General features: G+C 33.5%; 1 protein-coding gene across 1 annotated transcript in view; it reads left to right on the top strand.

Annotated features, from left to right (window-relative positions):
* LOC111504126 (RYamide receptor) overlaps window positions 1-25,036 on the top strand; it is a 300,380-nt gene that overhangs the window by 127,251 nt on the left and 148,093 nt on the right. The window contains exon 3 of the mRNA XM_074172935.1: window positions 11,453-11,657. Within this exon, the coding sequence (XP_074029036.1) occupies window positions 11,453-11,657 (205 nt within the window). The remainder of the gene's footprint in view (window positions 1-11,452; window positions 11,658-25,036) is intronic.

Raw genomic sequence — 25,036 nt, 5'->3', positions numbered from 1 at the left:
GTTTTTTAAGTCACAGCAATGAAATGAATTCATAAAAAATCAGATATTCTGAAGATACTTGATATTCACAAATTACTGGCTGATGAATTGAATAAGGGTAGAAATTAAAATCTGAAAGTGCTCCAAATTTGTCATTTGATCATAATAACTCAATAATGGTCGTAGGTAAAAGTACGCTTTCATTTACCTAGGGATAGTCCAGGTAAAAAGATCGGGAAAAGTATTACTTACAAGATAATTGTTATAAAAAAAAATTAGGAATGGTGTTAATAATTACCTCACCATAGTTTACTCAGTTCAGGTTTACATTATGAATGGATCAACTCAAAATTCAATAATTGTATCATGTCAATAAATCAGTATTTCTAATGAAAAAGTAGTTATTTTCAGAAAAATTTGTCAAGTGTAAGTAATATTTGCCTGTTAGTTTCTTGTCGAGCTGTAGCTACAGTTTTCTTCGACCAGGAATGGGACAGACTTGGAGCACGTACTTTTCTAATTGATAAAATGGGCTTAGAATATCTCGCGGATGTGGACAATTACATTTATCGAACTGGACGAATGAAAAACCCACCATACGGCAAATTAACTGAAAATCTATTCCGTAAGGCAATCAGAGATAGAAGTCCTTGTTCTTCCTTCTTCAATGGTTCCAGACAAGTTCTGTAAAAGCTCTTCTGCAGAAAAACTATTGCAAAAAGTCTCCAATACTAAAACCCTGGCAAAACAATTTTCATAATGGAAATTCATTCAAATTAAAATTTTCAAACCTTTCTAAACGAAGGATTTCGTTACCCAAAAAATCACGAATAATGTTTTCAAAGAAATGGCGTCGCTCTTTCTGGAAAAGTGGTTGTGACCCAGTAGAATCCTCAGGAAGTGCAACCTTTTATGGAACTCTCAAAATCTATATATGAAACTATATTCGAAACAATATCGTCAAAATTTTTGAAATTGGACCACACGGCTCACGTTCTCGTCCATCACTCTCCTTTCCAAAATGGCACATCTCCTTGCCGTTCTCATGATCAAGGATCACCTACCGCGCAAGTATATTCTATGGAATTCACCCAAATAATTTTGGCAACACCTCATTTCTGCCTTTTGGTCTAACGAAAATAGAAAATCTATTTCGAAGGGATTCGATTGAATCGGTCCTATTCGAAAGAAAAACTTACCAATCCGTACCGGAAACTAATTATCATACGTGTATTGAGAAGTGAAAATCTTAGCGAGGCAAAAGGTGTAAATTGGTTTGCCTTCCCCTCAGGAAACTTTCATTAAAATCAATTGGGATTACCTTCGGTGAAATAAAAATTAAATGAAAAGTACAGTAGGTTTTTATAAACGTAGGTTATTATTATCTCCTGAATACGTTGACTAGAATGATGAAATGCGCGTCGAGAAGAGTATTGCAATTCTGATGATAAGGGAAAAAACTTGTTTTGGAAACTTCGTTTATTTCACCCAAAAGTATTTACCTGAAATGTAAATTATTTCCTGTTTTTTTTTTGGTTAATTGAACCTTCATACTATCTGATGAGTTATTATTGCTAACTAGCTTATCATAACAATAGTATATATAACTTTCTTTTCAAAGGTTGAAGAAAAATTTCTGAAATTTGACTTACTTTCAGTATTTGCCTGAAGACAATATCAAATAATTTTGAAGATCATCATAACACTCAAAAACAATTATGAGTCCATGAAGGAAATGTTTTTAGTAGTCTTTGAAAAAATTTGTAATCGTTATTTAGCTAGTTTGAAACGGAGAGGCTTCAATAATGATCCTAAATAATTCACATATCGCTCTAAATATATTCGTGACATAAATTTGTATTGATGGGATGTCAGTTTTGTTGATTTATCTGGGAAAAGGAGATGAGATACGAGAGTATTTCGTATAAATATATGAAAGATAAATTTCATTTCATTGACTGACAATTACAAATTAACAAGCGATAACGTTATATTTCAAACAAATCAAGTTGAACTTAATTTCGAAGAAAATTGCTAATTTCACTACTACCCATCTATGTATATGGATAATAGATATAAATGTGTCATAACGTTGTACTTAGCATCCACATTTCCAGTCGAAGATGTTGTTAAAAATGTGCATGCATTCATAATTTTCTCTGGATCGGAAACCAACTTTGTTGAGAGTATTATAATAAAGTTAAAAATGCAACTGAAAACCTTTCTCTTTGATTTTGATTCAAAACTACTTCACTGTTCCACTATTATTTTCGTATCTAGCCCTGTCTTGCAACTAATCTCATTTCAATTCTTCACCTGCGTATATTTATATTGGGGAAGAACATTCCAATATGTTCATTATTACCTTCTAGATGATGGCTCTCAACCGCTATATCATTCAGTTATTCGATATCTTACCACAATGACACAGCATTTTTTATGTTTAAGATTTGTCAGTTCCGAGCCAGATTTTTATTCAATTATCTGTAAGCTGCATACGATTTTTCGTGAATTCTTTCCTAGGGAGGTTCATTGCAAAGTCAAGCTTCAATATCGACCATCGAACGAAATTAGTGCTCTGTCTTTCACTACAGGGTAACAGGATAACCCGCCATTATCTCATCAGCCTAAATGACAAACGCATTATCATACTCAGCTGTCCTCAAAGGACAAATAAATGCGATGACATTTCGCCTCATTGAGAGAGTTGAGTGTAGCAATACATTCGTTGTTGAGCTTAGCACTGCTAATAAGGCCTTGACGAAACAGAGTGGCGCTGTCTGGTGTTGAATTATAGATGCTCTATTTTTCAGCTCTGCCGTCAATGAAAATTCAGTGTTGTCACAAATATTAGCAAGTAATAATTCAGCACAAATTCCAACCAGAAAGTTAGACTGGCTCTACACTGCGTTAATTCAACCCTTAATATTAATTGAATTGGAGTTTACTTGTAGTTTACAGTTTACAAAAATACAACACGTAGTCATTCAACCGATCAATATTAACAAACATGCGTAAAAATTTCATAAAGTTATGTTACTCAAAAGGCATTATCATATCTTTTCATGAAGTATTGACCAATTATATCACATATATCACAGTGCATCACTAGTGAGAATTTTTTTTTCAAAAAAGTTCTATTGAAAATATTGGAATTCATTTCGGAACATTTTGTATATCAATCCATAACACCCTACATTCTCAGGAAAGTGCTTTTCTAGTGATGTTCACGTGTTCAGGAAAGTATAGAGTGTCCATTAAAAAATCGAGACTATTCATCTGAGTTTGTGGAAATTAGAATATCATGAACAATATACAGTATCTCAATTGAAAATAGGACTTTAATAAGTTATGTTGCTACTGGGTACTCTATACGTACACTAGTATAGTATCTCCAATTTATTGAAATAAAAAAACTTTCCGAAAAATTCACAACTTCACATCGTAGTTCCGAAGGAATCTCAATGTGACACTTACTGTATATGTTGCTCAGTTGCGAAATAAAAAAATACATAACGGAAGTTCAGAAAAGATGAAAACAACTAGTGAAAGATTAATTCGTACACCAATTTTAAAGGATGTAAAGAACTAACTTGAATCTTGATTTGTCTTCCATAATATACTCCACCAATCGCTATTGCTGTTTTTTCATTGTCATGTTGTTGGGACAAAATTACAATTATCTGAATAAACAGATGGGAGTCGCTGCCTATTTCCTTTGATGTCAATATCGACGCTCTATATTGACCCCAATATGTAATTTGATCGAGGATTCAGTGGTTTGTGAGGTATTGGATATAAAGTAAAACTGGGAAAAATGTCTGATAATGACTGGGAATGAAAATAATAATTCATCATCGTATACGAAGTTCAAGTACAAATATAAAAATAGTGAACATAATTGAATGCAAAGAAATCAACTCGTATTTGAAAAATAGAATGGGTATTAAAATGTTGATAATAGATTACGGATTAGTGAACAGGTAGTTATCATATCATTATTTTCAGGTTTGAAAAGTTCATCCAATTATTGATTTCCAGTTCCATTGTAAATTTTATGTTTTGTTGAATGGAATTGATGTATTGTAAAAATGACTGTAATTGTCGAAGTGTACCTGTGAAAAAACCTGAAAAGTCGTCTACATATTTGTACCAATCAATGAATTTTTCCAAAGATATGTGTTGTGAAATAGTTTGTCCATTCGAATTTTAGCTAGTAAGGGACTTGGACGATTACCCATTGAACTGACATTTCGCTTCATTAACTGTCAAACCAGAATCATTCAAATGTTGGAAAACTTTGTTCAAAGTATAATTATGATCCTGTTGATTCCTTCCAAAAATTAAAATGTCATCACTGACATTGAATACCCCTTTGATCTGTATAAGAGTTTGACAAATGATATTTTGGAAAATTTCAGCTGCAGCATTTACACCAAAGCTAAGACGTTTATATCTCAGCAAACCAACCTGTGTCGAAAAGGTAGTTACCATTCTTGATTATTAGTCGAATTCAAACTGATGATATCCATCATTGAGGTCTATTTTGCTAAATACAACAGCACCTTCGAGAGCCAAAATAATATAATCGATTGTTGGTGTTAAGTGACGTTCTTGTTTGATATCTTGATTGGGAGCTCGCATATCCACATACATTACAATGGTATCTCTACTGATACCCATGGAGTTGGTCCAATGGCAGGTTCGCTATTATCGACTGCTTGTAGTCTGCCCAATCCAGCTTACACTTTTTCCCTCGTATGAAATACTATTCTTCGATATTGAACAGATTTATCGATATAAAGATGTCCTTCAACTTTCCTACTCCTTGAAAAACGGCGGGAAAATTCTCTTTGAAGCTTTCGATTGTGTAACAATCTGTGCTTCTAATCAATTGTAGAATGTTCAGGTTCATAGCAGCTTCGCAACTCAGTAATGACTCACTTCTACCTTTTATGATGAAAATCTCAGTTCGAAATTTCGTATTATTGTTGTATTCAAGTATGGCGGGTAATTCTTCATTGACTGGCAAAAGAGTTTTCGAGTTGTATAGAAATATTTGCTGGTTTGTTGGTTAAATGTTTTTGTCTTCTGCTATTTTTCTAACTGCGTCGGAACTAATAATGTTCACGATTGCTCCTGTATCCACAATAAATTCAGTTATTTAGTAGAATTTGACTTTGATAGACCCATCTGAAACTGTATTAACTGTTGAAATCATTCTGACTGCTTCTTCTGACAATGATTCACTATTTTTCAAAAGTTACATTTTTGGTTGATTATTCATTATAGCCCTTGTTTGTTGTTTGAAGGGAATTTTCGCAAAATTTTTAAAATGTCCGTTTTTCTCGCATCCTCTACATTGCGCATTTTTTGCTGGGCATATCAACTTGGGATCTTGAATATGCCTGTTATTGCCATAATTTTCGTACATTTTCCCCGTTTTATTTTCTTTGACAGATTCAAAATTTCCAGCTTGACATTTTGACTTTTCTTATTTATTCTGCTTGAAAAAGCCATGATCTTTTCTACCCTTTCTGCTTTTTTTACTGGTTTTTGAAACATTTCTTCTTTCTTTCTATTCAATAGCCATAAGTTGTTCTAGTTCTAGTGTTAATTGTAAAGATAATGCAATTCACCAAATCCGGGTGAAATTAGTACTGAGAATAATTTGAGACTTGATTTCTTTCTTATGGTCATCAAAACTACAGTTTTTGTCGCCAAATGTAATATTCGTGTTGGAATATCAATTGAAATTGTAGGATTACTTTTCAGTCTTTGTTTATTTTCACAATCTCAGTTATTCAGAAAAGTGACAACTCAAGAGTCCACTTGACATACAACATATATAGGATGAAACATTACAGATACGACCAATCGATGAACCTAATTCGGGGTATTCCCTCATTATCAGTACCAACAGGTCACTACAGACGGAGACTACCGTCTGAGTATCCCGACCAAACAAAATCAATCATAAACTCTTTCTGCAGTCGATTCGGTATGATGTCTTCTGCGCCACCTACAGAAAAAGCCAAGAAGCGCATAACTATGACAGCATTGTATCGACTACATTGTGTAGATAAAAACGTATTTATAGAGGATCTCAAAAACGATTATGGATCATATATTCATGAAATATAATTTTGTTCAAGATAATGAGTAAACGGCCATGATAATCGAGTCAAAAATAACAGATCATTATCTTATAATCATTAATTTCAATGCGCCTCAAGAAAAAACGAAACAAACCTAACACATATCTATATCTGTTGATTATAAAATGCTAGAATTATTGGCAAGAAGGGAAGTCTGGGGTAGTAATTTCAGCCAAAATACCAATGTTGATAATATGTCTGAAAATTTAACATCGTCCAATGAGCATAATATCCAATCTGGCAAAAATATTCAAAAAAATAATAAAAAAACGTTCAATGACGTTCACAGAGAGACATTATATATTTTCAGATTTCCAATTTGGTTTTCAAAATGGAAGATCCACCTCTGATGGCAAGTTAACTTAGTCACACAAATATATATCGGAATACACATTGATCATAATCTTAATTGGAAAATACATATAGACTATCTTTGTAAAAGGCTCAGAGCCCTTTTGTATATTTTTCGAACACCTAAAAATATACTGAGTATCAATGATTTGCGCAGTATATATTTTTCGTTAGTCCAGTCTCTCCTAATGTATGAAACTCTAGGATAGGTTGGGATCTATAGTACAACTGAACAACCGCTTTTGGTACTACAGAAACGAATTCTCAAAATAATCTATAATTTGAATTTCCGTTTCCCATCGGCACAAATATTCCTATATGGTGATAAGGTAAGTTTGAGATATATTTATTTTGAACAATTATTAATATTTATATTTCAAAACAGAAATGAGTTAAAAAATCATCGACATGGATGTTAAACCCGACTCAAACTAAGATATACCAAAAATGAACAAAGCTATTGGACAAACATCAATTACAAATATTGGACCCAAATTATTCAATCTTGCTCCAAAACATATAACAACTACTACGATGAACAAATTCTACTAAATTGATGACTTCATTTTTATACAGTGTCATCCCCAAAGTATGCACCATATGGGAAATTCATTTATTAAGGGTTGTTCGACAAAAAATATTCCTGATGAAAGTTTGTGCACCCCCTAAAACTTAACATGCACCAACGAAGTACAGTAAAACACACGTAATATACGAGGAGCCTTCAGATATTTGATTTTGAGACAAGAGTAAAGTACTCTCATTTTGAAAATTTTTGAGAAATATAATTCAAAAAAATTGTTCAGCAATAAAACAAAATCTAGATTTGAATTCATGGCCATCTGAGTGAAGTTTTATTTTTTTACCGGTTAATTTTTTTTAAGAGTCAAATAATTTCCAAAGTTTTGGTGTCAAATAAATTTATTTTTGTTAACACCAAAAATCACTCAAAATTATACAGTATTGTAGCAAGAACTTAATTTCAATAATACCGAATCACAAAACATCAAAATAAAATAGGTAGTTATTTCGAAGATTTTCTTGTCCAAAATGAGTGTTTTGAGTTGAATTTCCAAAAAATCAATGAGTTTGTTTCGAAATACCTATTTTATTTTGATTTTTTGTGATTTGATATTATTGAATATTAAGTTTTTGTTACAATACTATATAATTTTGAGTAATTTTCGGTGTTAACAAAAAATGAAGATAACTTTGCACCAAAAACTTTGAAAATTATTCTACTCTTCAAAAAAATTGACCGTAGTTAACACCATAGTTGTGTAATTTTCAATATTACAGGCTTTCAAAATGAACCGTCGTATGAAGAATGCTGTCTATTTATCGTTTTAGCAAATTTTTTTTCGTAGTCCCCATTTAAAAAAAAATACAAAAAAAAACTCCACTCAGATGACCATGACTTACAATCATGGTGAATTTTTTAATGTTGAAAAACTTCTTTAAATAATATTTTCCGAGATTTTTCCAAATAAGGGTACTTTACTCTTGTCTCAAAATCAAATATTTGAAGGCTCTTCGTATATTACGTATGTTTTCCTGTATTTTTTGGTGCATTTTCAATTTTAGGGGATGCAGAAACTATTATTGGGAATAACTTTTGTCAAAAAACCCTTGATAAATAAGTTTCCCATATGGTGCATACTTTGGGGATGACACTGTATATAGTTTGCATCCCAACGTAGCATTTTGAATATTTTTAATTCAAGACGAGTTTGTATTTTATATTGTAACTTTTATATTTTTATACGTTCACACATTTAAATCTTTACGTTTTATATGTTTCACATCATTTACACGTTTAGACATTTTATATTTCCAGATTTTATATTCAGTATATCTTTTTTGTAGTATACTAAGAATATTAATAAATACTTTTTAGAAAAAATAATATCGATATTGTTAATACTATTTAGCACTAAAATGTTTTGCCCAAGTAGCTCAAAATATATTATATCTTGACCATCTTCAAAGGAAAGAATTTCGATATTGATGTTTCGCAGACAAGTTTTCCAAAAACTTACGTGAATCATCAATACCAATGTTTCCTCTGATAAAAATTCAATAATAAGATTCGTTTTGACAAACCTGTCCTTATATCTATATCACTTGCCCATTTTTTTTATTGTATGCTTTATTAATACATGTAATTTGGTAATCATTAAACTACTACTACTAAACTACTACAACTCCACACAACTCTACAAAGACACACTCCGGGGTTGGAGTCAGAATAATAGCGATATCCCGGAGAGGTGCATTACATGACCAATGTTCAGGTGAAAGACAACAACTAACTGTAATGATAATGAAAATAACAGTCTGGTATTTGCTGATATATTTCTATTGGAAATATCCCGCAACTAAAACTAAAATATATTACACGTATTCTGCCTGATTGACCGTATAATTGCCTCGTAGCCTTTTTTTCTCCGTTGTCAATTCGTACTCGTGAATCAGCTTCTTTTTTATCATTTGATATGCATTAGCGTAACAGGCGACTCTTCCAAGGGGTAGAAACATAGAGTTGATCTCGTAACATTAGGCCATCCTGTCGTATAGCCTGTCTCCAGTCGAACTCTCAGTAATTTCATCTATTAGAAGAGAAAAACCATCAATTTCATAGAATACTTATGTACTTATAAGCTAACCATCTCGAAATCACTTCTTTTTTATTGTGATTAAGCTTTGTACTATATAGTGCCCATCCAAAGAGTCACACATACTCATATGTGATTGAGCCTTGTACATATATTGTACCCATCTCAACAGTCACACAGATCCGTCTGCGAATGAGCCTTGTACATAAATTGTACCCATCTCAACAGTCACACATTCTCATATGTGATTGAGCCTTGTACATACATTGTACCCATCTCAACAGTCACATATACCTATACTATTTGCGTGGTCCAGGTAATTAGCTAGATGTTCTATAGATGTAAACTTAGCTGCCCCAGCGGAAAGTTTTGTGTTCATTTCTTATACCCCCAATGAACGAATAATTGATATTCGTCTCGTTGATGTCTAAATTCAGTTTTTTAATTTTGTTAAGTTTTTTGAAACAATAATCACTCAGTTTTTGTCCCTTCTCATGAGAATAGTTTGCAGTTTCAATGAACAATTTTCCGAATTTAACATCACTAGGAAAAGTTTCGATAAGAGATTTTTTCATATTCTCCCACAAAGAAAACTCTTGTATTAAAGAGTCGCACCATTTTCGCGCATTCCCACGTAATCTGCTAGCTGCTAATTTTACGCTAGTTTCACACACACCGATTTTGGACAGCCGACTTTGTACCGGTCTTCCAAATTCCAATAGTGAACCACATGTGGGAACGGGACCTGGCACACACGCCGACCGGTGATCGTCGCCGGTAAAATACCGGTGGGCAGCCGTCCACTGCCACTGTACCGGTAAGTAGTGGCGTACATGACTAAATACACTCTTTCATACTCACCGGTTTTTTACCGACCATTCCAGTCTCGAATGCTCGGTGAATGCGTGGTAATTACGACAACAAAGCAACTGATTGTTTGACCGATAAAAATCCGGTGAGTGTGCAAGCACCCGCTACCAATAAAATATCGGCCGATTTTATACTGGCCGTCCAAAATCGGTGTGTGTGCAACTAGCGTAAGACGCTGCACAGGTGCTGTTGTTTAAAATGGTCTTTCACGAAACCTAATGTGACAAACAAAATTCTACGCGGGAGAAATCGCGAGTAACAACTAATTCACTGATAATCCGTTTTCGAAATTACGGTAATGAAAACTTCACAATGGAAGGTAGGACTAGAATCTCTGGCGTATGAAAACTCCAACTGCAAGAAACACTTCATTGTGAGATTTGTACTAAACAGTTTTCCAAAAATATTCGTGATATTAGAGTGGGAGGAAGATTGATCTGTATTATACTTCGGTCCCATCCGATTACATACTCATCTTCCCTCAGCCAACACGATCTACTAAGTACAAAAATTAGCACTGAAGTGATAGAATCGTATCATTTGATGTATGAATCAGGAGCATTTTTTTCATTCAAACGTTTTTACCAAATCGTACGGGGTAGTGCAACTACAAGTGTGAATATTGGTAATCTTCGGTTGGTACCAAAGTATGATAAAGATCAATTTTCCTTACGAAGTAAGTTGGCTTATGTCAAAAATACCACATTTCATTTTGACGAGGCGTTGTCCAACTAACAACATTAAAATCTTGTTATAAATTCAAAGTCATTTACGCATGTGTATGGTACTTGAAGTTTTCAGAATGCTCGATGGACAGCAAACAAAACAATGCTGTCGAAGAGACAAGCCCTAATGGAGATTTATTCAATCTGTGATTTGACTGATGATTCTTCACAGCTATTGATGTCCAATACACATCACATTCCCAATGTCATTCATTTATCCCAACGTAATTAATTAACGCTACTGGCTTGCTGTAGGTGACGTTTACAAACACCAGTTTAATTCGATTGAATTTCATGAAGAATGCGAAAATCTCCGGGACCAAGACAGGTTATTTGAGAATATTCCGGTCAATTTAGACCTGAAAACAGTGATGAAATAACAAAAATTGCGACAGAGCTAAATTTTGGTGAAGATCTTCATTTCACCATAAAAAATGGAAATTTGAAAGTTCCAATCTGTCCATAGTTCCATAGGTCAAAATTTCAAGTTTTTTGAGCTTTTCTCGAAAATCGTAAGTTTTATCACAAAAATACTATGAACCAAAGTTGTAGAACTCAAAATTCTCTACAAAAATGGTGTCCAAAATTTTTTCTGGAAGTATCACTGTTCCTGAGATATCGCAATTGTAAAAGTCACGTTCTATGTAATATGCACACGTTTCCACACCACCTGTGAAGTAGTGTACTCGGCGATTTTTTTAACGCTAAAACGATCATCAAATTTGTTGTTTCAATTATTTATGTTTTCTTCCAGATATATCTGCCGTGAAGATTTCTCAAGGATCGGACAGGAGTACGAAGTACTTTACTCGAAAATTTTGATGGTTTTTCAATACGTTATCCCATCCATTGTGCTGATTTTCACATACACCAGTATCGCAGTTGTTATTTGGTGCCATAGAATTCCCGGGGAAGCTGAGAATTCGCGAGATATGAGGATTGCAAAATCAAAGAGGAAGGTAGGTGGTGAAATGAATATTTCCACAAATGAATGTCAGAAGTAAATAGGTACGACTTTCATTTCACTCATCTTCAAAAATCGAATATTGGTAGTTATCAGTTTGACACTTATTTGATGAATAACTTCTATGGGTAGAAACAATTTGTGACAAAATCTACATATCTATAACGAAAATGATTCACTCGTTAACCGAGAATCAAAAATAACTTCTTGATGACTGAAGGAGGATGAAATGTTCTTCATCTAAAACTTTAAATAATAGTCAGGTTTCATGTTTTAACAAAATGTAGATTGAACCAGCTTTATGAAAAACCTTCATATCCAAAACCAAGACCAGTGCACCACCAACAGCAAACGTACCGCCCAGTCGAGCGTGAAACATCATACCACCCAATTACCCCACCAGTCAACCGAAACGATTTCCATCAAACATGCACACCATCGACCAATCATGACTTTTCACGCCACAACTATAGCCTACGGCAACATATCATATCAGTAGACAAGCATAGACAAGAATGACTTCAATTTCAAGTTCAGCTACCGAGTAGACCACATGATTATGACAATGTAACATACGACAGCCATCTTGATTTTGAACAGGTTGGAGTCTGGCTCCTTTACCCTTACAACTGATGTTTGTCAAAGGGACAAACGGGTCATAACTGATGGTGGGATGGCGACATTAATGTCCTCAGATATTAGTGCCGGTCTTTACGGTATACCTCTACCTGGCTGGGGTGAGATGGATGGAAATATTGTTCATCTTTCAACGGGGGACATAGGGGGCTCATTCGACAGAGTGTCGGGGCCTTCTTTATCGGTATGGGTCGTCTACAGAATAATCTATAGCTTCCCTAACGAATAAGACAATGTAAAAAACCAAGAACAGAACTTGATAAAAATAATTGCGTAAAAGCAAGCGAGGCATAAGTGGAACTACCTATTGGTAGTGTACATGCTCAACAGGCTGAAACAGCTGTCTATCGATGGCTCTTGAATTGAAATCGAATTGGGAATGATGGGAAAAGTACTTATCTTCATCATTTGAATTTTATCGAATTATTGCAGCTCGATTGCATTAACCTTTCTTTATTTTATATCATTTTTAGGAGCATGTGTATCCGTTTCCTGATAACATTCTAGGAGAGCCCTCCAAATGTCTACCAATAAGAAAATATAATCCAGAAAGTCAAATATTCACCTTGGCGGAATAAACAGAATTCCTTCGTTCCTCATCGCCTCTTTCTAACGTGTGAAACAAATAACTATTTTTTTTCAAACATGTACGTATTTCAGATATACTAAAGTATTACTCTCGTAAAATCTGCCGCAAGCTATTTTTCGGGTTTTCTTGAACATACTCTGAAATTTGTCTGTCTATCTCTATATTCTCTCTTTGTCTCAGTAGATGTGTTTCATTTATTCTCCCGGTTCTATTGAATAACGTATTGATCCTGGAGACAGTTGTATGGTGGATATATTCACGATTTTGATGTCTTCTGTTAAACTCTTCCGCGGCCACCCTCGTTGATTGAGCATTCTCGCTAACTAAACACACAATCTGAATTCTCTCGAGTAAGTTGAGATTTACTATTTTGAAAACTCTCTTCGCCTAATACTCGTGCAAAGAGTTTGAGGATACCTAACTGTCAAAATTATAACAACTTAATTTCAAAGCATGCTATGTATTATGACTCACGATTATTTTATCGTAGGTATGAATACTTAATACACATAAGAATTATATCAACTCTTGTGAAGAGGTAAGATAAGATAAATAACTGGCAAGATGTACTCTAGAGAAGAAAAGATTTTTGGGAAAGAAAGTTTTTGGCTTTCTACTACTCCATCTGATACAAAAAACTTTCTTTCCCAAAAATTAATCACTCCTAAAAATATAACCCCTTCAATTCAAGAAAAGATTTATTCTGATTTAACTCTTACAAAGTTCAAAATCTAATGAATGTATTTTACAAATACAATATTTCACTTAGCTAATTAGAGAGGAGTCAACTTGGTCATTGTAGGAAGAGGAAAGACGTTCAGATTGAAATAGGTAGGAAAAGGTCATAATGGCGGGTAAGTCCCAAGATTAGGGGCACAAGGAACAATAAAGGAATTGAAAATCAAGCTATTTGTAGTTTACAATATTCACATGGAAATAAGCCTAAATATATGGGTTGCTCGAGTAAAGATCTTCGGGAATACTAAATTTCATGAGGATAAGTGGATCAAAAAAGGCCCATACATTAGAAAACCAACTGGAAAACCCAGATTGGGAGACCTTTGAGAATAATGAAAAACTATATAACTTGAACAAGATTAGTTAACAATACTTAAAATAAAAATTATGCAATAAAACAATTTGCTTTGTTGTAGAAATTTCAGAGCTGAAAACTTAAGGCTAAATACTAACGCACTGTATGACATATTAGGTTGAAACTTTGTATATAGGAGATTAAAATATGCCCAAATATACTATTGGATTTATGTATGTATATAAATCAAACCTCGCAACACACGCCATACAAAACAAACATAATTTCCCACCACCAGAGAACATAAAACTCATAAAACAAGTCAACAAGGAAAACCGCATGGACATTTGGGAAAACTTGAAAATCCATAAATTCAACAGTCATAAATCACTTATCGAGGAACAAGTACAAATCAAAACACAACAAGACCTTACATTCAATATATTAAACAAAAACAATACACATTCCTAGAGAAGATCTAACATACTAACTGTGTAGGCATGTTGAGATAAATGAATGTTTCGAAATTTCATTTCTTTATTTCATTTATCTCAACATGCCTACACAGTTAGTATGTTGAAAGAGATTATTTCTGGTACATGGACTTTATTCAAGAAATAGGGATGTTACTAGTTAGAATAGAATAGAATAGTTTATTGGTTACGAGATACATTTGAACAAATATTTGTAGTAAGTCATATATACAAATAAAACTATCACACAGCTTGTATAACAGAGCAGTGTACACAATAATAAAATCAATCAATCAACTAATGTTAAAAATGAGAACAATTGTTACTCACTCAAAGTCACATGAATTATCTATGTTGTATAACATGTATTCATCTGTAGAATAAAAACAGTGATTCAAAAAAAATTATTTCAGTTTTTGGTTGAAACAGTAGAATCTGAGTTGTTTTATGTATCATGGTAACTTATTATAGAATTTCAAATTCAATGAATTATTTTGTGGGGTGCTCAGTCTGAATCTCTCAGTTCTTATCAGATTTCCTGATCTTGCAGGATATTCATGTTGTTGCGATTGTAAAATGTATTTTGATTTATTTTTATGAATTTCAATCAATGTTTCATATACAAAAGATGTAGGAAGCGGCATAATTTTGTCATGAATAAAAAGTGGGCGACAATGATCTTTAAAGTTGGCATTAGATATTAGACGTATAAGTTTTTTTTACAATATGAAATTTTTTTTGGAATGACAAGAATCCCCCCACAACACTATGCCATATACCATGTGACTATGGAAGAGTCCGAAGTACGAAGATTTGACCGCTCTGATACCGACGAAATCCTTCAGTCTACGAATCATAAATATTACACTCGATAATTTCTTGGCCAGTTTGTCAACATGTCATGACCAGTTCAATCTGTCGTCTGTATGAATCCCCAGTAGCCTAACACTTTTACCCGAGGTTAAATACGTATTTGTGGAGCTTATAAGATTTTGAGTTTCAGCCTCATTAAGGAGAAGTAAATTTGAAACAAACCAGTTACTTGCACACTTCATGGTGGCGTTGGCAGAAACACTCAAATCATTAACACTACCGTTACAGTCCACCAAAGTGGTATCATTTGCAAAAAGAAAACATTTTTTAGGAAGTATATGGTAGTATAGGTCATTTATATATAGTATAAACAAGATTGGTCTCAGTACAGAACCCTGGGACACAACAAGTTTGACAGATTTCACATTCGATTCAATTCCATGTAATGATACACACTGTGATCTATCGTGCAAATAGGATTCAAAGAATTTAAGGGACAGTCCACGGATAATAGGAAAGTTTCTTAAGCAGAATATTATGCGAAACACAATCAAATGCCTTCGATAGATCGCACAACGCTATGAATGAATGTCTGCCCTCCTCAAAACCCATCACTATACTGGATATGATATTCAAAAGAGCATCGATTGTGGACTTACCCTTTCTATATTCAAATTATCCAGGGCAGAAAAGAGAATTAGCTTCTAAGTATGCTATCAATCTGCTTTTGACAATTACTTCGATAACTTTTCCAAGTATAGGTATTATTGAAATGGGTCGAAAGTTGTCAATAATATGAGGGTTTCCTTTTTTAAAAAGAGGTAGGACTACAGATTTTTTTAATATTGCAGGAAAAACCCCATGAGAAAAACATTCATTTATTAATGGGTACGCAATCATATTGGCAATACTTTTGATGATCCCACTGTTAAGCTCAAAAAAGTCCGAGCAATTGGAGTTCTTGAGAGACTGAATACTTTCCATTACTTCCCTCGGGTCGTGGGGAACAATACGAAGGAGTTAACGGTGTTTTAAGATTTTCCAAGAAATCTGTCGTTTCATAATTTACTTCAGGAAGAGATGAAATGAGATAATCTACAATGTCAACAAAATAATCATTGAAGTCGTTCTCCGAATGCGGTTTATCAATCTCCCTTGAAGGTCTCCTATTACACTCATAATTGATGATCCTCCAAGTATCTCTACTGATATTTGGAGAACATGCCAAAAAACTTTCATACGATTCTCGTTTTGCCAGTTGTATAGACTTTTTGTAATCTTTGCGTAATGTTTTGAAGATTTTCTCGGTTACCAAATATTTCCTAGCGTTTTAGACAACCCTGATGCTTGAGAGGATTTTCCTCTTATAGCGCAATTCATCACCCAACCAACTGACTGGAGGTCTTTGATCGCGATGATGTCTCGCCCTCCTCAAAGGAAACATCTTGACCACATAGCCATTCAAAACCTCCACAAGAAGTTCACCCAAAACATCCGGAGAACGATCCGTGTTTTCGAAAATACTCCAGTCGAAACAATCAAAGGCGCCCTTAAAAGAAATAAATCTTCTATAAATTGCGTCTTTTTTCATGTAACTGTAAATTCACTCAGCATGTATTGTCTCAAGTGATCCGATAGACAGGGTTCAAGAGCACCCGTCACAAAAAGATCATCAGGAATATTAGTTATATTATCTATGTAGGTAGCAGTGTCTAGGAAAATTCTTGTGGGTTCCTTGATTGTGACAGTCAAATCAAAAGATCCGAATAAATTTGTTAGTTCAGAAAAATAACGTGTTGTTGATAAAACATTTATATTGAAATCACCGAGAAGTATCACTTTACTTTTTTCTTCAGTATCTTTTGTAGACAAGCATCGAATGTATTCATAAAACTATCAAAATTTCCATTACAAGATCTATACAAACTAACAACGTGTACACCCGAAACCTCAATGCAACATATTTCCATATCCAAATCAATACAACATTCCTTGAAATTGAGGGGTTTATAAGTAATAGTTTATTTAACAAAAATCGCAACACCTCCATGAATATTTTTTTGTCTACAATAGTAACCTGATAAGTTCATTACTTTGAGATAAATTTCACTCAATCAGTGTTCAGAGACACAAAATACATCAAAGCTGTACTTACTTGAGAAGATATTTATCTGATCGATTTTATTTGATATGCATTGAACATTGATATGAAAAACGCTCAATTTATTCGAATTCGAAAAATCAAAACTTGAAATGTTCAAGTTTCTATTGTCATCTTGGGTCTCAGGTGAAAAAACTTGCTGACGTGAGTTCCCACATGCCAGATTTGAGAATTCATTGCCGGCTCAAAGTTTTTTTCATGTATAGTCACCTTAAACGAAGAGTAGCGATCTGGAAATTCGGCAGCTAGTGATTGACATTCAACTTCAGAAAAATGTGTTTTCAAAACATTTTTCAGTTCCCCGAATGTAGTATTCCTATTTACTCTGCATACATGCAGAGATTTCAGTTTCGGTACTCCTTTAACGGTGAGGTCGACATTTTTACCATAAACAAGTCGTTTTTTCCTGAATTTTTTTTCTGTTGTTGACTTCTCATCAATCTTTCCGTCCCTGTTCCATTACATCCTCAGTTGGATGCCTAACTAAATTGATGATCTTCTTGCATTTTCTTTCAATTTCAATTTTCAGTACATTTGATGATACTTGTGGTACCATGATTTTATTCTGTTTTATCATCAAATCGCTTCGAACATTCAAATTATTATTACAATTTTCTCTCGTTCTATTGTCTACAATTTTTTCTTTTGTTTCTTTGCTCGTCCCAGGATGAAATGAAGTATTTGTTAGTGACTTTTTTGAGGACATTCCTACGGCGTTTTTTTTCCGGTGAACAGCTGATAGGAATCGCCGTACTGGTATTATTAATGCATTTATTCAGAAGAACAACGTGATTATTTGGAATTGCTATTTTATTCTTCAACACGGAAATCATTTCGTCTTTCTGCCTGAGAATATACTTGAATCCAGTTCACCTCCGGCTTCTTCTACTGCATCGTAGAATACAGAATCTATTGGTTGACACTGTTCACACTTGAAATCATTTGGAACTGAGTTTTCATCAACATTTGCACATTTGAAATGTACGGATGCGGAACAAATCACACATTTCACTCCTATGGCAATCCTTCTATTACATTTTACACATTAACTAATTAAATTCTGAGAGAGCTCTGGACGTACGTCTGCACTGCTTAACATATTGTCTACCATCTCGTAGATGAAGGTTCTACACATGTAGTAGAACCGCGTTGAAGTCTATCAAGTCCAGTCACTTTGCTGTTCAGATTGGAACTTTTCTGCACTGATGGCATTAGCCAGAAAACTAGTTGTTTTCCGGCAGACATGTACAAGAATCAACTGTGACGGTACATCGGGGGAAGAAAGTTTCAAAATTTTACTATCGAAATATTCATTTTCTTATACGTATGTATGTTCCTCGATACAGTCTTCAGACTTATTTTCATTGAAATCGTACATCTTCCATTCATATCATGATGAACGTTATTAGATTTGAAAGCGCGCGAAACTCAATTAGTTTGTGAGAGACGTCAAGAGTAAATTACTCATCACACCTACCTCCAGAAACGGAACAGACATGATATTTGACGTAAGGGTATTGAATGACGGGCCTCAAACTATATAGGTAATAAACTCAAATATTCCTTTCGTCGAATATGAACCCGGCTCCGCATGGGTGCAATACTGATACCTAATATAAATTCACACACCGGAAATTTCAGGGAATGGAGAAACAGCGGTGAAAAAATAATTTTGTTTTACGAACTCTCCTTTTTCCCCGCGGCTGGCGCCCTAGTTGTTTAAAATTCACTTCTTATCAAACATATACAACATAAAACGAACCTACATACAAAATTTCAGCCTCCGAAAATATACCGGTATTGGAAAACAGTGATGAAAAGTTAACTTTATTTAAGTTGGAATATTTAAATATCCTTTCTTATCGCCCATCTTCAAAATAAAATGAACCTACATACAGAATTTCAGCCTCCGATAATAAAAGGTATGGAGAAACAGTGATGAAAAGGTAATTTTTATACGTAAACCCGCCCCTTTTATCCCCATGGGGGCTCCTCAGTTGGAATATTCAAACTTTTGTTTTATTGCACATCTTCAAGATAACGAAAAATTCAAACTATCGATCGGGGTGCACAAAAAAAGATATGCTAAATTGGAATCTCGACATTACATATTCACTATTATCTAGAAAACTTATGGCAATTCATGTGGATGTTGAAGGGAACCACTTAGTTCTTTGAAAATTTAATTGTCAGAAATATCAGTCCTCAGTTCACAATTTATTGTATTGAAATATGTGGATGACATGAGAACAGAAGTTATAAATAAATATAGTTCAAAAGAACTAAAAAACACGCTTTTGAAGAACATCGAAGTAAAAAATCAAAAATATTTTTTTTTAGTAAGCTTAAAACAATAACGAACGAAAAATACTAGTATTATTGTGAAAAAAGCGACGTGCGCTTGATATATAAAAATATGGCACAAAGCGCCCTCGCTGTTTTCACAATAATACTAGTATTTTTCGTTCGTTATTGTTTTGAGCTTATTTGAAAAAAATATTTTTAACTTTTCAGTTCGATGTTCTTCGAAAGCGTGTTTTTTATTTTTTTAAACTATATTTATTTTTCACTTTTCAGTCCGATTTATTGTCAAAAATACTTTTTTTTTTGTTCTAGTCACTAGTATTATAAATCTTCAACAGACGGCGCACGAAGATGGCGTGAAATTCCTCTCAAACAACATAATAAAGTTTGAGCATTAGTTTGAGGTCTTAAATTCTATAGTAATAATGAGATAGAGTAAGTCTCCAACAGAGGGCGGACAGTTGTAAAACTTATTTCGAAGTAAAGAGAAAATTTGCAGTAATAATTTCAAAAAACAATTCAGTCTTGATGTTCTGATTTGAAATTTCATTCAAAATATTAATGGACTAAAAATATTTCTTCACTAAATAATTTTATTATTCAAATCAATCTTTTGATTTCATATGTATGTCAAGCACCTTAATTCTAATTTTTTGATTTTTTGGAATATTTAAGTGACTGAATTTTTCAGGTGTAAAATTCACCATAAAGTTTTCATTGTTGAAATTCATATTCTGGTTTGCTTTCAAATTATCGAATTAGATTTCAAAATGTATCTTCCGTTTCGTTCAAAACTTTTTTCTGTACTGAATCACGGGTAATTGAAAATATTTAAATATTTCATCTGTAGTTCAAAATTTCGCTAACACTTATGATTCTTGAATTATGTTTTTTATTTTGATTTTCTTTTGAACAACCTATCAAGGAGGTTACGTATAGCGCTATCTGCACGCGAATAGCTCAAGCGAAGTAGATTCTTACTGTTATTTTCTATCCATTAACTTTTATATTTTAATGCTTTATAGTTTTTATATTCTCATACTTACATTTATGTCTTGCATGAGAATATTCATTATTATTATTATTTATTTATTCATTTCAATATGTAGCATATATATTATCACTTTTTGACTACTTTTTCACTCCAAAATGCTGAAATCACCAAATGTTCAAATATTACTTTCAATTTGTATAACTTATATTCTTTAAAATATTAACACTTTGACAATAATATTTTATCTTCCACAATATCTTTTAAGTTGTGTACCTTCTATTCCTTAGAATAGTAACATTTTGTCAGTGAGATTTCATCTTCAACAAATTAATACATTTTGATTTGATTTGATTCGATTCCAATAAACAGCGCCATCTGTTCGCAAATATATCAAGCAATAATTGATAGTTACGTACAACGCCATCTGCGCGCGAATAGATCAAGAAATATCATTAGGTTACGAACAGCGCCATCTGCCCGCGAATGGATCAAGCAATAATGCCGATAATTCTGTCTATACAGATCCCGATCTTGAGAGTTACACACAAACATGCTTACAAACAATCATACATACATACATACATACACACATACATACATACATACATACATACATACATACATACATACATACATACATACATACATACATACATACAGGTGAAGTTAATATAAAGCGTCTAAAAAAAGAATTTTCAAAAAGCAATAATTATTTTGAAAAATTGATTGAAATTTCTTCTGTTGGAGTGGAGATTATTACAGATCATACGTACGTTGTTATCTTGCATTTTTAGTTTCAGCAACAAGAGTTTTCATAATCAGAATGTTGATAGTTGTTGTTATCTTGTCTTGTTCAGAAATATAAATTAACGTATGTTTTCATTATAATGATTTACTATTGAACAAACACAAGGGTTTTGTATGAGCTGGCCAGCAGAAATAAGCAGGAATAATAATATAAATGTTTGTTAGAAGGTGGTTGTCAATGTTTCGTGATGCATTTCATCAGTTCGGACTTCTATTATCTAACATGATATAAATTGATTCGAAATCCCTGCAAGGAGTGATAACACGAAGACGATTGTGGATATTAACAATCAAAACGTCGTGAAGTAACTTGGTTTGGAATCTTTTAATTTTATATTTTTTTAATTTCTTGTTGATAATTTTTTAAATTTTCAGCTCGTGTTAATAGTTCGATTTTTTTTTTTTTGGTTGTTGCTTATATGTTATTTCATCGTAATTTCAGTTTTTTGCCTAATAAAATTGTTTTTTTGACAGATTCTTTCAGGTATTTCAAGTTACATCATATTAGACAATGGAAGTTTGAACTGATGAAATGCAGTACTAATGTTCTCTCAGAATTAATAATCAGTTTTTTCCCAACAATTATAAATGAAGATGTTTGGTCTCAAAATGTTGCTATAGAAATTATTATTCTCAAAACAGTGATTTGTGAGTTTTAAATTTTTAGTATTTAGCCTAAAGTTGCCAGCTCTAAAATTTCTACAACAATGCAGATTGTTTTATTGCAATATTTATATTCTAGGTATTGATAACTAATCTTGTTTAAGTTATTCAGTTTTTCATTATTCTCAAGGGTCTTTTTATCTGGGTTTTCCAGTTGTTCTTCTATTCTAATGTATGGGTCTTTCTAATCAACTTAGCCTCATCCTCATGAAATTTAGTATTCCCGAATGTCTTTATCCAAGCAACCCGTATATTTAGGCCTATTTCCATATAAATATTGTAAGCAACAAATAACTAGATTTTCAATTGTTTTATTGTTCCTTGTGCCTTATCTTGGGACTTACCCACTATTATGACCTTTTTCTACCTATGTTAACCTCTTTCTCTCCCTACAATGACCAAGCTGACCCCCTCTCCAGCTAGCTAGGTGAAATATTATATTTGTAAAATGATATTCATTACATTTTGAACCTTGTGAGAGTACAATCAGAATAAATCTTATCTTGTCTACAGTACATCTTGCCAGTTATTTTTTTTATCCTACGTTTTCATAAGAGTTAATATAATCCTTGTCTGTTTTGAGTATTCATACTCACGATGGAATAATCGTGGGTCAAAACTGAAGATGTCACAGTTTGCAGTGATATTTATCACCAGTAATCATTCCTGGGTTATATTAAAATATTTAAATATGCAATTGCATCATAACTGTTGTTTAACCTTTTTGCACAATCATAACAAAAATTCAATTGGAAACATTTTATATTCATATAAAATAGATGAAATACATTGAGAAAAATAAAGATTATGAAGCTTGCTTTATCGTCAAGAAGTGAATGGTTATTATTGAAATTAACAAAGTTAAAATCAATCCATGAATAATGAAACCTGATTTCCTATCACTTGTAGCGTTTATGAAATATATTATAAATAAATATATGGATATATAAAAAATTATATAGAAAAATATAAAAATATATTTAATTTTTATGTTACCATTGGTAATCCCAGATGATTTTCAAAGAAAGTTTTCTGAGGAGTACGCAATACAAAATTACTTTTCTTTTTCCGCTTAGATTTTCACTTCTCATTTTTCAGAAACGAGATATCTATAAATTACTTGTTTATTACTCATAGAAAGTCCTAGGTCTCTTCGAATATCTCCTGTTATTTATTTTCCCAAAACAGGTATATAATTAGTTTCCAGTACAGATTGTTGAATTTTCCTTTCCGATACGAGCGATTCAAGTTCCATAAAAGGTTGCTCTTCCTGAGAATTCTACTGAGTCACACCCACTTTTCCAGAACGAGCACGCCACGTCATCAAAAACGTTTACGTGATATTTTTGGTTAACGGGACCCTTCGTTTGGGAAGGTATGGAAACTTATTTTGTAACATTGATTCGCATAACATTCACATTTTAGTGAATTGAACTCTTGAATGAATTTCCATTATGGTGTCTGGCTCTGATGAAGTGCCCGTCATCGTTGTTGAAAAGTTCGCAATTGAACTCGCCCATCATTTTATAGACTTGTCAACTTGTCTTGCAAGGAACGGGTTTTTCCTTCTTGTTGGAAGATTGCTCGCGTTCAGATTATAAACAAAAAAGGGAAGAAAAATATTTCAAATAACTATAGATCAGTCGCTTTGCTATCAGTGATATCAAAATTCATGGTGAAAACCGTAAACCACCATATTCTTGAACATTTGGAAGACTTTAATATCTTGAGCGATCATCAATATGGCTTTCGGAAACAAAGATCACCAGACGACCTTCTATCGTGTCACCCATATTTGGAATAACGCAATCGAGAAACATGGAGAGTCAAGAGGTGTAGCGCTTGATATTCCTAAGGCTTTTGACCGTATGTGGATGAAAGTTTGCTGGCCAAACTTGTCGGACCATTTTTGTGTATGGCTCTTCAGCTCCCTTAAAAAATCGAACGTTCCCTACAAGTGGCCGTCAACGGATATCTCTCGAATACTTCTACTATCAACGCTGGTGTTCCTAGGGATCTATATTGTCTCCAACCCTCTCTCTGTTATATATCAACTGCTCATTGGAAAAAATCAAGAATCCAATTTATTTCTTTACTCAAGACAGCACACTTGTTTCGTCATTCCATTTAGATTCCAAGACATTCAGGCGCCTGATTCACATCTTCGCTGGCAGAAGGCGGTTGCATATCTCAATGTGGATCTGAAAGTGATTTCCAATTTGGGTAAAAATAACCAGGTTCAATTCAATGCCACAAAAACCCAGGTATCGGTTTTCTTCAAAGAGATGAATGTCTCTGAACCGGATATAATAATGTCAGGTCAGATAATTCCAGATTCTGCTTCGATAAGTTTGTTGGGGGTTAAAATTGACACCAATATGTCTTGGCACAATCATGTCGCTGGAATTGCAAAAATCGCTCCTCAAAAATTTAGAACACTAGAAAACCGTACCCTCCTCAGCAACTTTTGATGCTTTATAAAGCTCAGATCAGATCTTCTTTGAAGTATGTATTGTTCTCACATATTTGGCGCTTCTCCCCTAAGCATACCCTGAAGCTGCTGGATTTCATCCAGAAAAGAGTCACCCGCGTGATTGGAGACGCAAACATCAATTGCAACCTTGATAGTGTGTAACATCGAAGAGAGGTTGGAAATTTGTCTCTCTTCGATAGAGTTCAAGTGACTTGGTTTAATTGATTCCACCAAGAGCGGTACATATCAGAAATACGTTTCGGACTGTGGCTGCTCTTCGTTTTGAGGTTCAACTCAGTACACCTCGATTTTTACTGTTCTAGAACTCTTTCAGTTGAAGAACAGCATTTGTGTGGAATAATCTTCCTGAGAACGTTTTTCCAAATGAATTTAATCTTCAGCGATTCAAATCTAATGTGAATCACTAC

The sequence above is a fragment of the Leptinotarsa decemlineata genome, unplaced genomic scaffold, assembly GCF_025532065.1.
Source record: "Leptinotarsa decemlineata unplaced genomic scaffold, Ldec_3_MD MMD2_tig00000199_RagTag_RagTag, whole genome shotgun sequence".
NCBI classification, from domain to species: domain Eukaryota; kingdom Metazoa; phylum Arthropoda; class Insecta; order Coleoptera; family Chrysomelidae; genus Leptinotarsa; species Leptinotarsa decemlineata.
The sequence above is the reverse complement of the archived record's forward strand: the minus strand, read 5'-3'. Positions and strand labels throughout refer to the sequence as shown.